Source organism: Doryrhamphus excisus, chromosome 5 (genome assembly GCF_030265055.1).
Source record: "Doryrhamphus excisus isolate RoL2022-K1 chromosome 5, RoL_Dexc_1.0, whole genome shotgun sequence".
Lineage (NCBI taxonomy): Eukaryota > Metazoa > Chordata > Actinopteri > Syngnathiformes > Syngnathidae > Doryrhamphus > Doryrhamphus excisus.
This window is the reverse complement of record NC_080470.1, coordinates 4,842,238-4,856,508: the sequence shown is the minus strand read 5'-3', so window position 1 is coordinate 4,856,508 and position 14,271 is coordinate 4,842,238. Positions and strand designations below refer to the sequence as shown.

Below are 14,271 nucleotides of genomic sequence, written 5' to 3'. Positions count from 1 at the left end.
AGAAGTTTTACGAAGTCTTGCTGAGCTGCAAAATTCAAATTACAGTTCAGAAAGTAATTTTGCAATAACAATTGGTAATGATGGTCATCAGCCTAGTGGTCAGTTTTTGCAAATATCACAACTATTCCAGCCTTATAATAACAAAAGTCATGACGGATTTTTCAAAAGATGCACACATTGCATCCATTTTTAGTCCATCAGATGCAGATGAAATACTTGCATGCTCATCCAACCAGGCAGAGAATCTACCCACCATAATAGGCCACAGCACAGAACAAGTACAGAGATGTGTGCACTAGTTGAACAATGCTGTCTAACTGTGGATGTGAGAATACAATGGAAAGGGTGATCCTGGGAATCCCAGCCTTTCATGGCCTTTGTGTTTGTCACTGGACGGTTCAATGATGAAGGCTGCACATGCAGGCAAAATGCTCACTAGCTTAACGCTTAGTTGTTACTGTTCTTTTTTTTTGATTCAGTCGGTCATTTTAAAGCTTGATTTTTAATTTTTCCAGCTACTTTGTATTGTGAAGTGTAAAGAAGGATTCTAGTATTCTATCTGACAAATTGCTGCAGCTTTCTATACAGGGTTTTTGTAATTGGCAAAAGGAGCAATCAAACATCGGTCCAGTGTAATATAACTTGTCAATCAGAAAAACACTTGAATATTTTATTGGAGACAGTTTAAGTCTGAGAAGGCCATTTTTTGGGGGGCCGTTTTTTGGCCAATCTCTGCGAATAGATTTTTAAATACATACAAAAATGGCTAAATTAATTTAAATACAAATATAAGCCACAAAGAAAATGCATTGAAATTGTGAATTAGTATGGTTTCCAGGTGGCCATATTTTGTGGAGTCATATGCACAAATGCAAAAAATCCTATCTTGCAATGGTAAAGAAGCATAAACTCCACACTGCGATTCTACAGCTAATAACATAATAACAATGATTATGATTATAGTCATAATAATAACACAGGTATTTATTCCCCACATTATTTTTTATTTTTTTATTTTTTATTATTTTATTATTTTATTATTTTATTATTTTATTATTTTATTATTTTATTATTTTATTATTTTATTATTTTATTATTTTATTATTTTATTATTTTATTATTTTATTATTATATTTATAAATAAATGTTTATATTTATTATTACACAGGAGCCAGGCAACGACATTTTGTTGGCAATTTCACTGCTGTGTTATTGTGCAATGACAATAAAGACAATAAAAGTCTATGTCTAGGTTACTATTGTTTACTATTGATTAATATGAATGTAAAGGTGACTATATTGGTGTCTTTCATGTTTAGTGGGGTCTAATCATGTGAAAAAACGTGTTTAGAAGATCCAAACAGGTTTTGTATGCCATAACTACAAAATCTACTTTATGGAAATTCACTTACGTATCACAGTAGAGTCTGGAACCATTTAACCATAATGAATGAGGGATTTCTGTATTACACAATTTAATCCACGAATGCATTGTGCCCTCATACCAGGATTCAATAAAAATTGGAATCAACATTTAAAGCACCAAAACATTATTTGACATGTCCTGTATCTACATTCTGCAGAGCTGAGCCCATACTGTATCTCTTTTGAGGAGTAAATATTCAAATGATTTGGAAATGTACGAGTAAGCGGAGGTTTTAATGGTTGGTGAAATGTAAGGTTCACTGACTGTGCCACCTGGGTTTGTGTGTATGTGTGTACACGTGTGTTTTGTTGTGTGACTGTGAAGTGCAAATGTGAATTTTAACAGGAGAATCTGTATAATCTCCTTATACAGGAGCTTGTCGCTCACTTTTGCTGACTCCCAATCTCTCCAATATTACCAAATGCCCCCCCCCACACACACACACATGTAGTTCCTTCATCCTTCTTCATGTATCCATCCTTCTACCTTTCAATGTCCCATGTTTGGTGTTGTTGTCCAAACGGGCAATTTTCATGGAAATTAGGTCTTTGAAAACGTTTTTTGTTTTTAATACCCTTCTCCAGGAGATGTTGCCTAATGATTACTGGACTCGGCAGTTCATTTGGTCCGGCCTTATGATTTCCGGAAACAGAAATGTGGAATTGAAACACTAAAAACGGCATCTACTGTTAAATGCAGAATCTCTGTGAAAAGAGATAATGTGAATGAAATGTCATTGTGAGGAGATGAAACGTTTGTGTGGGGAAGTATTTCCCTGGTGGACAGCTCTATCGGGACGGAATCTCATTGCACATGTGTCAATAGAGGGCAGAGACACTGCATGTGTCAAACCAACCAGTTTCCCCAGCAGGTGATTTACCTGATGAGCAGTCAAGTTAATAGTATATACTGTATATAGTCGACAGTGCATGAAAAATGTTTTAAGGAGAGCCCCAGCCACCACATTGGGAACAATGTTGCCGTGGGTGGTTGAGTGGGTGGCAGGTCGAGTAGATACTGAGTGTTCAGTTTTTGTCTTTGTAGCTCAAGGCACCTTCATCTCATCGGTCCAGTTACAGCATGCAACCGCACACAGGGCTTGTGTCTTATATTAAAATTTACATTTTACCACTCCGAACAACAACCGACAATTAGAAGCTTTGGAAAGGCACCCAACAATTTGTTGTATACATGATGATTACGTCACACAGCAAATTTTGGTCTTTGGAATAAACTCCATGTGAGTTAAAATCAACTCAATCTGAGTGTACATGCGTGACCATCCATTGACTCCACAGGAGAGTTAATATAACTCTGCTTTTGGAGTTGATCTTTTACCCCCTTTTCAGAGTTAAAACTGAAATCTAAAACTTGGTGTTAAAATACTACTCTTTAGAGAGTAAAATGTGACTCTCGAATGGAGTTGATTTTAATATTAACTCTTAACCGGTGTTAAAAGCCAACACTTAATATACAGTTAATTTAACACTATTTAGAGTTGACATAAATTATTATTATAACATTTTACTGTGTACGACAGATTTATTTTATTTATTAAACAATTCATACAGTGGAGGTTTAAAAATTCCATCCTGTATGAAAACATTTCAATACAGTTCAATACATATTCTTTTATCACAGTCATCCCTACCCAGTCTCTGCTGTTTCGCAGTTAAACACAGTCATTTTTTTACGACAGAAATATTAAAAACATTGTATAATAAAGCCTATCTAACCCTGACTTATAAAAAGAAAGCTTTTTCGCATAACCGCGTCGGCGCTACTCGGAATTGTTTCTTTCCTTATCGTTTTCGACGAGCAGACACAGACTGAAGAACAATAAACATTTTCAGGAACGGTGAATGATGAACAGAAAGGTTGTTTTTATCAACAGACTGAGCGAAAACCGTTTACCGGATGCAACAAGAGCTTCTCTTGTGAGCCACATACGGCGAGTAATACACGAAAAAAACAGTTACTACAACTTACAACTCCGGGGGCGTGTCAGTGCAGCTCCATGAACACCCATGAAATCAACTCCAAAAAAATGACACTGCCTGGTAGTAGTCCTTAACACATGTGGTAGTCAGGGTTAAAAAATCAACTCCAAAAAATTTTTGTTTAACTCCAGATTTTTCAACTCTAGAAATGTGCTGTGCACTACTACTATGCTACACTAAATACTGATTTTTGTTATGCTTTGACTTTATAGATTTGACATAATTGAGAGACATGAGGGCTGCACGGTGATTGTGTGGTTAACGTGCAGATCTCACAGCTAGGAGACCTGGGTACAATTCCACCCTCGGCCATCTCTGTGTGGAGTTTGCATGTTCTCCCCGTGCATGCGTGGGTTTTCTCCGGGGACTCCGGTTTCCTCCCACATTCCAAAAAAACATGCTAGTTTAATTGGCGACTCCAAATTGTCCACAGTTATGAATGTGAGTGTGAATGGTTGTTTGTCTATATGTGCCCTGTGATTGGCTGGCGACCAGTCCATGGTGTACCCCGCCTCTCGCCTGAAGACAGCTGGGATAGGCTCCAGCACCCCCGCGACCCTCGTGAGGATAAGCGGTAGAAAATGAATGAATGAGAGACATGAGATTCTGTGTTAAAAATAAAATCCTATTTCCAGTTATGTTGCACTATGACAGTCTCATTGTTTACTCAATGATAGTATCAATTACTCAAGTTTTTTTTGGTGGCCCCATAACGTAACCACTTCAAAAAGCAGGGCCCTACTGTACATACAGCAAGGCAGCTGCCAGTTTCTACCCGTCAGTAACATAGTCACATTGATCTGGATGTGAAGGTTTCTGAGGGCTAAAGTGCAGTGATGGATGTCGGTCCAAGCTGCATGACTGTGAGATGGCTACTGTGCAAACAAGTGGGAACACAATCGAGAGGAGTGCAGGTGGTGGTGATGAAGAGTGTGGGAGGTCTGATGTTTTGGAAGACAAAAGGGCTGCAAGGATAAGAGGAGGAGAGAAGAGGATACAGCTCATCTGAAGTGTTTACACATGTCGTTACTGCAGCTTAGAAGTTGTCAAAGAAATACTGTAAAGCCAAGTGCTGCCCATCAAGGCTGCGGCTCACAAGTTTTAGTGAGCTGCAGTACACGTTCTGTAAGTATTAAACAATAAAAGGAGGCACTTACCATTTATTATATACGCTTTATTTGTTGAATTGAGATTTCATCCTTTCAGGGCTGTCGGACCTGATTCAGTAGGGTATAAAACAGGGGTCTCAAACTCGTGGCCTGCGGGCCAAATGTGGCCCGCAAGACGCTAGTTTGAGGCCCCCACCTTGATACCAAAGTTTAATGTTGAAATGACAGCTTAAAGCTGTGTGACACAATTACCATGATTTTGCCCCGCCCATACTATTTACCCTACCCTGTTACCATGCCCTGTTTTGCTTTGGATTAGCAATGAAGCTAAAGGCTTATGACGCTGGGTACAAATAAATGCAGGGAATGATTTGGAATAAAACGGAAAATACACGTCAAGATAAAGCATCTCATGTTGTTAAAGTTACGACGCTGCTCCCAGATGGAACTGAGTACGATGCTAACTTGCTAATTGGGTCAAATTATTAAGTTTCATTAATGTTCATGTTAAAGGTTAAATAACTGTTAATACTGTACATTTGAATCTGAAAAAAATAATTTCTCTACCAAATATATGTGGTTTCTTACGTTTTTCTTATTTGCTGTTTTATTATTATTTTACTTATTTATTACTGATTGATTGATTTATTGTCTTTATTCTTAATTTGTTTATTTATTTATTTATTTTTTAATCTTATTTTGTGCATAGAAAAATAAAATTTAAGATATTTGAGAACAGTGGAATGTTTTATCAGATATTTTGGTGTGTAAAACCGGAACCAAAGTACTGAAAAAGTGTAGCGTATAGCAGAAGCAAAAGCATTGAAGATAGTTTTTTTAATTGATTTTTTTTCCAGTTTTTAATAAATGCGTTTTGGGTTTTTTTTTTTTTAAACCCGGCTTCACCCAGAACCTAGCTCCGGTGGCCCCCAGGTAACTTGAGTTTGAGACCCCTGGTCTAAAATAAGGTTAGACTGACATTTTATTGATGCTGCTATTTCTAAACTCCATCATCAGGACTCCAGCATCCTGCTGTCTGCATCTCGCTTCAGCTCTGAATTTAAATGTTAAAAAATTGTCACCTTTAGCTGATGAGAGAATGTGTAAAAGGTCATCATTGCAATTTTTTTTCACAAACGATGATCTATGTGACCAAGCTGAACAACTCACTATGATTTAGTCATATGTGTCATTTGTCATGTTTTCAACATTTACCTCTTTAATTCCAAACGGTTTCATTTGATTGTGTGACTGTCTGGAAATAATTCCAGATCGACTTTTAGAATTATAAACGTAAAACAGGTTGCATGTATCAAATATATAGTCTGGCCCCCGGACAATTTTGTTAACTGAATGCGGCCCACAAGCCTAACCCTGTTTTAAAGCAAGTTTTGCAGCAAACTGTCAGATGTTTTGCTGTAGGATCTTGATTATTGTACAACTTGCTAAGAACTTGCCACATCATTATGCCTGACAGTTTTCCGTTTTCTTTGGTTTGAAAGCTTCATTCTTCTTTCGCCAAACGTAAGCAACATCTCTTCGCCCTAAGAGCTACATCTTCATTCCATCTGACCATAGAATTGACGACCAAAATGCCTGGTCATCCTGGTCTCAGATGTTTTCCATGGTCGGTGTCCATTCAGTGTACAATGGTGGCGGCCCGTACCAATTTTGACTTTGGGCATTCTTTCGGGTCTTTTCTGGTTCTTCACTATGTGGGATGCTTTAAACTTCCTTAACAATTCTCTGGACTGTGGCTGTATGGACCTGAAAACGCTTGGATATTACTTTGTAGCCCAAACCATACGTGTGTGTATCCACAATACGCAACATCAGGTTCTCACTCAGTTCTTTCTGCTTGACCATGGTGGAGAATCTGGCGATGTGACAGTGACCACACCAATGCCCCTCAATTTATAGGGACAAGGAATTTTCTGGATACCATCATAACCATCAAAATAAGATGAAAAATAAATAAACAAATCAAGAATAAAGAAAATCAATCAATCAGTAATAAATAAATATAATAATAGTAATAAAACTGAAAATAATAAAAACTTAAGAAACCACATATAGTTGGTGGGTAGACAAATTATTTTTTTCAGATTAAAATTAACAACGCATTATTAGAGCCCTGTAGACATGACAAAACACGACTATAGTCACATTTATACTCTTTTTTTACAACATATTGCGCAACTGCAGGGTCTTTTGAGACACATGCTAACTCGCAAACTAGAGAGCTAGCGACCTAAACGGTAGCCTTCACGTTATTTCCTTTAAACTTAAATAGCCAAAAACTTACCACTTCCACACGGGTAGGGAGGATAACTATTAACAGTTATTTAACCTTTAACATGAACATTAATCAAACGTAATAATTTTTTCTGGGTACATGATACCATACAGCATCCATATCAAACTTGCACGGGCCGCACTAACATTAAACTTTCATATCAAGGCGGGGGCCTCGTGTTTGAGACCCCTGCTATAGATCTTGCATTTGGCATCCAAGTGCCTTGGATCTTTCTCTGCTTACATCTTGGCGATGTTAGCTGTTGGTGAACTTAATGATGATGATGGATGTGATGGGTGATATACAAATATCAACGGTATGGATGTCTATATCCGCCTCCTTTGAATGTAGAAAGTTGGCAATTTGTTGCTCCTTTGAAGCGACATCCATTTCATCTGGTTCTTCTTTGTTCCTGACTGCCCTGGCAAACGATCTGGGTTTAATTCGAAGCTCCGTCAAGAACACATCGTTCATTCGTGCATCCTGATCCATCTCATCAATTGTGTTCTTCATTTGCTCAATTATTTTCTCTTTTGCTTCTTTATCTTCTTTAAGAGCGGCGCTCTAGGCAGCATTGTTATCCTGTAATAGCTTGATTTCATTGTGCTGTTCTCTCTTTTCCTCCGTTAGGTGTTTAACCTCAGAGGAACTCTTGAGTTTCAACTGTCGTTGTGGTGTTTTAGCTGTCCAGTCTGTTTTTACAGGCTTTTCAGATCATGGCGTAGTTGTGCTGCATACTGTTCAGTATGTGCCAAGACTTCCTGCTGTTGCTTTTTCATTTCCGCAATCAATAGATTCTTCAAGTTGTTAAACATTGAGAACTCCACTTGGGTCAACGGCTGATACAGCATAAATGGCGCCCCTTCTTCGTGCTTCTTGGGTGGCCAGTTGGCTGTTTGTGGATTTGGTGGTGGTACCATTCATTCCATGGGTGGCCTTTCAAGGGTATCTGGACCTGAAGTCTCTGCGCATGAATCAAAATTTTTCTTCTCTGTACTGTATTGGGCGGCACGGCGGTCGAGTGGTTAGCGAGCAGACCTCACAGCTAGGAGACCAGGGTTCAATTCCACCCTCGGAATCATCTCTGTGTAGAGTTTGCATGTTCTCCCCGTGCATGCGTGCATTTTCTCCGGGTACTCCGGTTTCCTCCCACATTCCAAAAAACATGCTAGGTTAATTGGCGACTCCAAATTGTCCATAGGTATGAATGTGAGTGTGAATGGTTGTTTGTCTATATGTGCCCTGTGAGTGGTTGGCCACCAGTCCAGGGTGTACCCCGCCTCTCGCCCAAAGACAGCTGGGATAGGCTCCAGCACCCCCCGCGACCCTTGTGAGGAAAAGCGGTAGAAAATTAATGAATGAATGAATGTACTGTATTGAGTTTTGGTGATTAGTCGGTTAGCTGACCTTGCTAACGGCTGTCTGCGCTTTTAATTCATTTTTTTTCGATCGGTCTGTACCTCTTACCAATCAGAGTTGAAGTCGGAGATATCAGAAATATGCCAAAATAATTCAACAATTCACATAGCAAAAGCCGAACTCTTGATATGAACGTCCTTTTCGGTCAACAGGAAGCGATAGTAGAAATTTCACGCAGGAATAAACATTCCCCCACACCGATGTAAAGAAAATATTGATCCACACCATTACAGATTTACTAGCTGTCTGGAGTATTTTGTCCTGGCCTGAAAATGCAGCAATTGCTGACTGGGGCGTTATATTCGAATGCCTCAATCCTGGAACTGCGTGAACCGGGATTAAATTTTTTGACTTGCAGGCCACATTGGAATAAGAAAATTTTGCCAGGGGGCCAGACTATATATTTGATACATGCACACTATTTTACTTTATTGTATTTATTGTCATACAATCTACTATTTGTGCTTGTGTCCCTTTTTTCAGAAGCACTTTAACTCATTCAATCCCAGCCATTTTTCAAAAGCCCTCTTGATTCATTATTCAAGGTACATAGAATATTCTTGTTCTGTATAGACAAGGTATATACAGTACCATTTACTTCCCAAACAGTGGGAAGGTGAAGTTGTGTATCACATGTTTGTTAACTTGTGTTTGTTGAATTATAAGTTAAATAAACTTTTTAATGCACAAGACTAGACACACACAAACTAATAAACATGTTTAAAAACCTCAGGTAGGGTTTAACAAGAAGATACTGATGTTGGGGTTGGTCACCTGTTCATACACTGTTCAAGTTCTTGTTTTTTTAATTCACAAGATTAGACACATGTAATCCAGAAAATGATATGTAAATGTCACAAAAAAGTGGGCTAATAAATTGACAATAAAAGCACAAATACTGCGGATTTCAGAAAATAACAGATGGAATGATACAGCACTCTACAAGAAGCAATGAAGTCTGTAAAATTTAATAATTAAAAAAAAAATCCAAAAATTGTTAACTATAATGATGAAAATTGTAATATTAATGATGGTAATAATGATAAAGATTATAACAATAATGATAATGATAATAACAATAATAATATTACAATGATAATAATAACAGGGGAAAACAAGACAGTGGCATGAACATGATTATATCTTGCAAAAAGGGGTCGGCATTTATAAGCTTTTGCTTCAGTCTACTCCTTTTGGGCTTGTGATCAGATAGCTGAATACAAATGTAAATAATGGAGAGTTGTATTTTGATTGGTGTGGGCGATGCACTGTGGTGTTTCGTGTATTTGCCCAAATAAATATAATAATAAAAAATAAAAAAAAAACTCTTACTACAGCTACTTATTTTTTTGTGCCATAACATATTTCTTGGCCAAGAAGACGTTTTTCCCCTATTACCTCAATACCTTAAGAGATTTTGAGATTTTTAATTAGCCTCGACAATGGGAAGCATGGATTCAGGAAAATTCCACCATTTACCACGACCAGTTTTCCTCCCCTGTGCCCTGACACACTCCGAAACATAATAGACCCATAATTATGGAGTATTTCTCTTTTTTTCCTTCTCAACGTCTGTATTTTTTTTTTCATTTGCTACCCCCTCACTAATTGTAATCCCACAATTCACAAGGTTATTTTTAAGATATTTTGTAGTCTGACATCACCCTATCACTGCTGGCGAAAGTATTGTGCAAGATTTTACACCAGCCCACGCTTCTCATGCTCCATTTCCATTTCAACCGAATGAGTGAAAACTTCAGCCATAGTATCTACATCTCCTCATAATGCCCAAATGTGAGCTGGTACACTCTGTTAAAAGTAGATTAGACTTTAATTGTAAGAGTTAAATTTACTCCTAAGTGTGAGATGAGGCTCGGGGTAATTGATTTGGTTGAAGGCAGAATAGGTAGACGGAGGTACTTAGAAATAGAGTGCGAGGAAATGGAGGCAATGAGAGAGACTTAAGGACAGACGGTAGATTGGAAATAAATGCTGTAGTCAGAGTGGACTGCAGTCGAAAAAAATACAATAGAAGCAATCAACACTATAAACCTTGCAATGGTACCTACACTTGGTGTTCCCAACATTTCCATTTCACTAATCTAATTCAGGCGGCACGGCGCAGACCTCACAGCTAGGAGACCAGGGTTCAATTCCCACCCTGGGCCATCTCTGTGTGGAGTTTGCATGTTCTCCCCGTGCATGCGTGGGTTTTCTCCGGGTACTCCGGTTTCCTCCCACATTCCAAAAACATGCAAGGTTAATTTGCGACTCCAAATTGTCCATAGGTATGAATGTGAGTGTGAATGGTTGTTTGTCTATATGTGCCCTGTGATTGGCTGGCGGCCAGTCCAGGGTGGTAGAAAATGAATGAATGAATGAATAATCTAATTCACTACTGAATCTGCACTATAAGAATCATGGAAGCTGTTGTTATTTTAGCCATAAATTATACGCATCATTGTTTAAGCCGCAGGGTTCAAAGCGTGTAAAAAAAATTAGTGTCTTATAGTCCGGATTTTACGGTAAGTGTGATTGTTTCTCTGATGTCATTTTAAAATTTGGTTAATGTATATGTGTGTCACAGTGTATTCCCCCTACATTGTGGCTCCCTTTTGGCTTTTTCGCTAATGTGTTGTCTTTCTCTCTGTGTAATTGTGTGTCTGTCCTTATGACTGTCTGTGATTTTTTTTTTTTTTTCATATTTCTTCCACATTTGACCTGTCATTTATTTTATTTTCATGTGCATGTTCTTTGACTGTGGATTTCCCACACATTTCAAACTTCCTTCCAAATGTCTGCTTTGAATGTATGTTTGTTTGTGTCATATTTGTCGCTCCCACACCATGTCTGTTTTTGTCTGTTGGTACTTTTCTCTGTGTTGGTTCTTGTCGTCTGTCTTTTTTTCCTTTGTGGCTGTCTCCATAATGTCCCCTCCTCCAGCCTTTGTGACTTTGCTGAACGGGGACCAGGCTCAGGATGCCATCCGCTCCCTCCACCACAGCACTGTCCGGGGACGCCTGATCAGTGTCACCCTGCAGCCAACAGACTCCCTGCTTTGCCTCACCAACCTGCCCCACACCTTCACTTCCCAGCAGTTTGAGGAGCTGGTACGTGCCTATGGAAACATCGAGCGCTCCTTTCTGGTGTATAGCGACCTGACTGGCCACTCCAAAGGCTATGGATTTGTTGAGTACATGAAGAAGGACTCTGCTTCGCGGGCCCGTTCTGAGTTGCTGGGACGACCACTGGTATGTTTGTGCAGTAATATGATTTCTTTTCTGTTTTGATAACAATAATTGCTTCCCCGTAATGTTGTCATTATGAGACGTGATCAAGAGATTGTATGTCATGTGAAAAATGTTCTCTTTAAGAGTTTGGCTATTATGAATAACCAAAATATTATGGTATTATTATGCTATTATGATAATATTATTGGATAATAATGTTATCCAAGGCGACTGCAAATTGTCTATACGTATGAATGTGAGTGTGAATGGTTGTTTGTCTATATGTGCCCTGTGATTGGCTGGCGACCAGTCCAGGGTGTACCCCGCCTCTCGCCCGGAGACAGCTGGGATAGGCTCCAGCACCCTCGTGAGGAAAAAGTGGTAGAAAATTAATGAATGAACGAATTGCTTCCCCGTAATGTTGTCATTATGAGACATGATCAAGAGATCGTATGTCATATGAAAAAAAATTCTCTTTAAGAGTTTTGCTATTATGAATAGCCAAAATATTATGGTATTATTATGCTATTATGATAATATTATTAGATAATAATATTATCCAAGGCGACTGCAAATTGTCTCTAGGTATGAATGTGAGTGTGAATGGTTGTTTGTCTATATGTGCCCTGTGATTGGCTGGCGACCAGTCCAGGGTGTACCCCGCCTCTCGCCCGGAGACAGCTGGGATAGGCTCCAGCACCCCCCGCGACCCTTGTGAGGAAAAGCGGTAGAAAATGAATGAATGAATATTATACAATATTATTCATGATTAAAGAGATGAAGACTCTGAGTTGACTGTAGACCAAAAGGCAGACTACACTCTTGACTGGTGACCAGTCTTTTACAGGAAACATCCGAAGAGCTCACAGTATTTCCACAAGGCGCTAAATCTATTTTTATCAAAATAGTTGCTCATCCCCTAAAAGGTTAAGCCTCATAAGTTGGCAGTTTGTACAGCAGTCTAATTCCTGGTGTAATGAAAAGGAGTGGGGGAAAAACAAGGCAAAGAAGCATCACCATAGTAGCAATGGCAAGTCGGTTTCCTCACGAGATACTGCAGTCCAGGGATTCTCAACTGGTGGGTCGTGACCCAAAAGTGGTCTACGAACCAATTTTCAGCAAGTCACTAGTTTTAAGCTTTAGTTTTTATTCTGAAGTTGAGAAGCACTGCCATGCAGGAGAGACTCTTGAGTAGAAACGATCTGCTGGGAGGAGATCCCAATGTGAGAAGTTCTCAAGGTGTCAGTAAAATTGAACGCAGTCCTGCGAAAAAACCTTGAATAACTCAAAATGTCCCAAATTGGATTCAGCTTTTCATATAGAGACAGACAACCAAGCACACTCGCATTCGCACCTGCTGTCAGACTATCAATCAATCCCACGCTGGCTGCAAGAAAGTCAGCCATGTATAACGCTACACTCACGGTGACGTCATTAAAAATGTACTTTAGGGTTACTGAAACTGTCAGTATATGTATGGAAGTATGGAAGGGGGGCGTTATTATTACATATTATATATTATTACATATGAAGAATTATTTCCGGCAGACACTGTGGGATGTGATCATTAATAAAATAACTGTATATAGTATACATTCTATATACATACTGTATAGTATTTTGTAGCCTTTGTCAGTGTTAACAGACTTACACCCGCAAGTCATTAAAGTCTATAGTATACCTCAGGTCCAAACTTTACCCGTCAACAAAGTAAATACATTGGCTTTCTCATAAATGCACATTGAATGGATTGCATTGAATGGATTACATTATTTCGCCCGGATGTGACCCGTGGGCCGCATATTGAGGACTCCTAGTATAGAAAAAGCATATAACTATTTTTAACGACTAATGAAGCACTGCAAATATTGAGAAATATAACATATAAGTGTAAAAATGCGTGGTTAGCACACAGGCTTCACAGCTAGGAGATCCGAGTTCAATTCCACCCTCGGCCATCTCTGTGTGGCGTTTGCATGTTCTCCCCGTGCATGCATGGGTTTTCTTCGGGTACTCCGGTTTCCTCCCACATTCCAAAAACTTGCATGTTATGTTAATTGGCAACTCCAAATTGTCCATAGGTATGAATGTGAGTGTGAATGGTTGTTTGTCTATATGTGCCATGTGATTGGCTGGCCACCAGTCCAGAGTGTACCCCGCCTCTAGCCCGAAGACAGCTGGGATAGGCTCCAGCACCCCTGCGACCCTCGTGATGATAAGCGTTAGAAACAGAACGTGACGGATGTCCGCGGAAAAATGTCTTATTTCCTCAACGTCTTCCTGGAGAAAGCGGAGGAAAATGGATGGATGGATGGAATGAATGTAAAAATGCTGTGATTTTTCAGGGGGATCGCTCATTGATGGTGCAATGGATGGATGTCAACCAACTGAGCCAGGAAGAGAACCTGCATTCCAAGTGCGTGTGTGTGGACCGTTTGCCTTTGGACCTCTGTGATTCTGAAGAAATGACCCAAATCTTCTCAGAAACCTACAAACCTGTATTCTGTCAGGTAAACCCAGAGTAAATTAAATATTTGCCTTGTCAGATCACTACCTTAATGCAAGTACACTGCAACATTAAAATAAATTAATTTCTATTACAGCACTAAATTGAAATAATCTGTTCTATCCATCTGTAAAGTTTTGTTGAAATAGTATTACTCGTAAGAATAATCTTAACATGCGTGTTATGTGTTGGTAGTGACGAATCTTAGACCCACTTCTTCTGTGCTACACACCTCCATGCTCCGTTACATCCACTCCACCCCCATATGCCCATTTTAACATCACT

The 14,271-nt window shown here is 39.1% G+C and overlaps 1 protein-coding gene across 4 annotated transcripts in view; it reads left to right on the top strand.

Moving 5' to 3' along the window:
• The window catches only part of raver2 (ribonucleoprotein, PTB-binding 2), a 60,241-nt gene that overhangs the window by 14,998 nt on the left and 30,972 nt on the right, over positions 1–14,271 (top strand). For all 4 annotated transcript variants that reach the window (XR_009129912.1, XR_009129913.1, XM_058073799.1 and 1 more), the window contains exons 3-4: positions 11,194–11,501; positions 13,826–13,990. Coding sequence is in view for 2 of the 4 variants with exons in the window: in XM_058073799.1 (XP_057929782.1) it covers positions 11,194–11,501; positions 13,826–13,990 (473 nt within the window). In the remaining 2 variants the exon portion in view is untranslated. The remainder of the gene's footprint in view (positions 1–11,193; positions 11,502–13,825; positions 13,991–14,271) is intronic.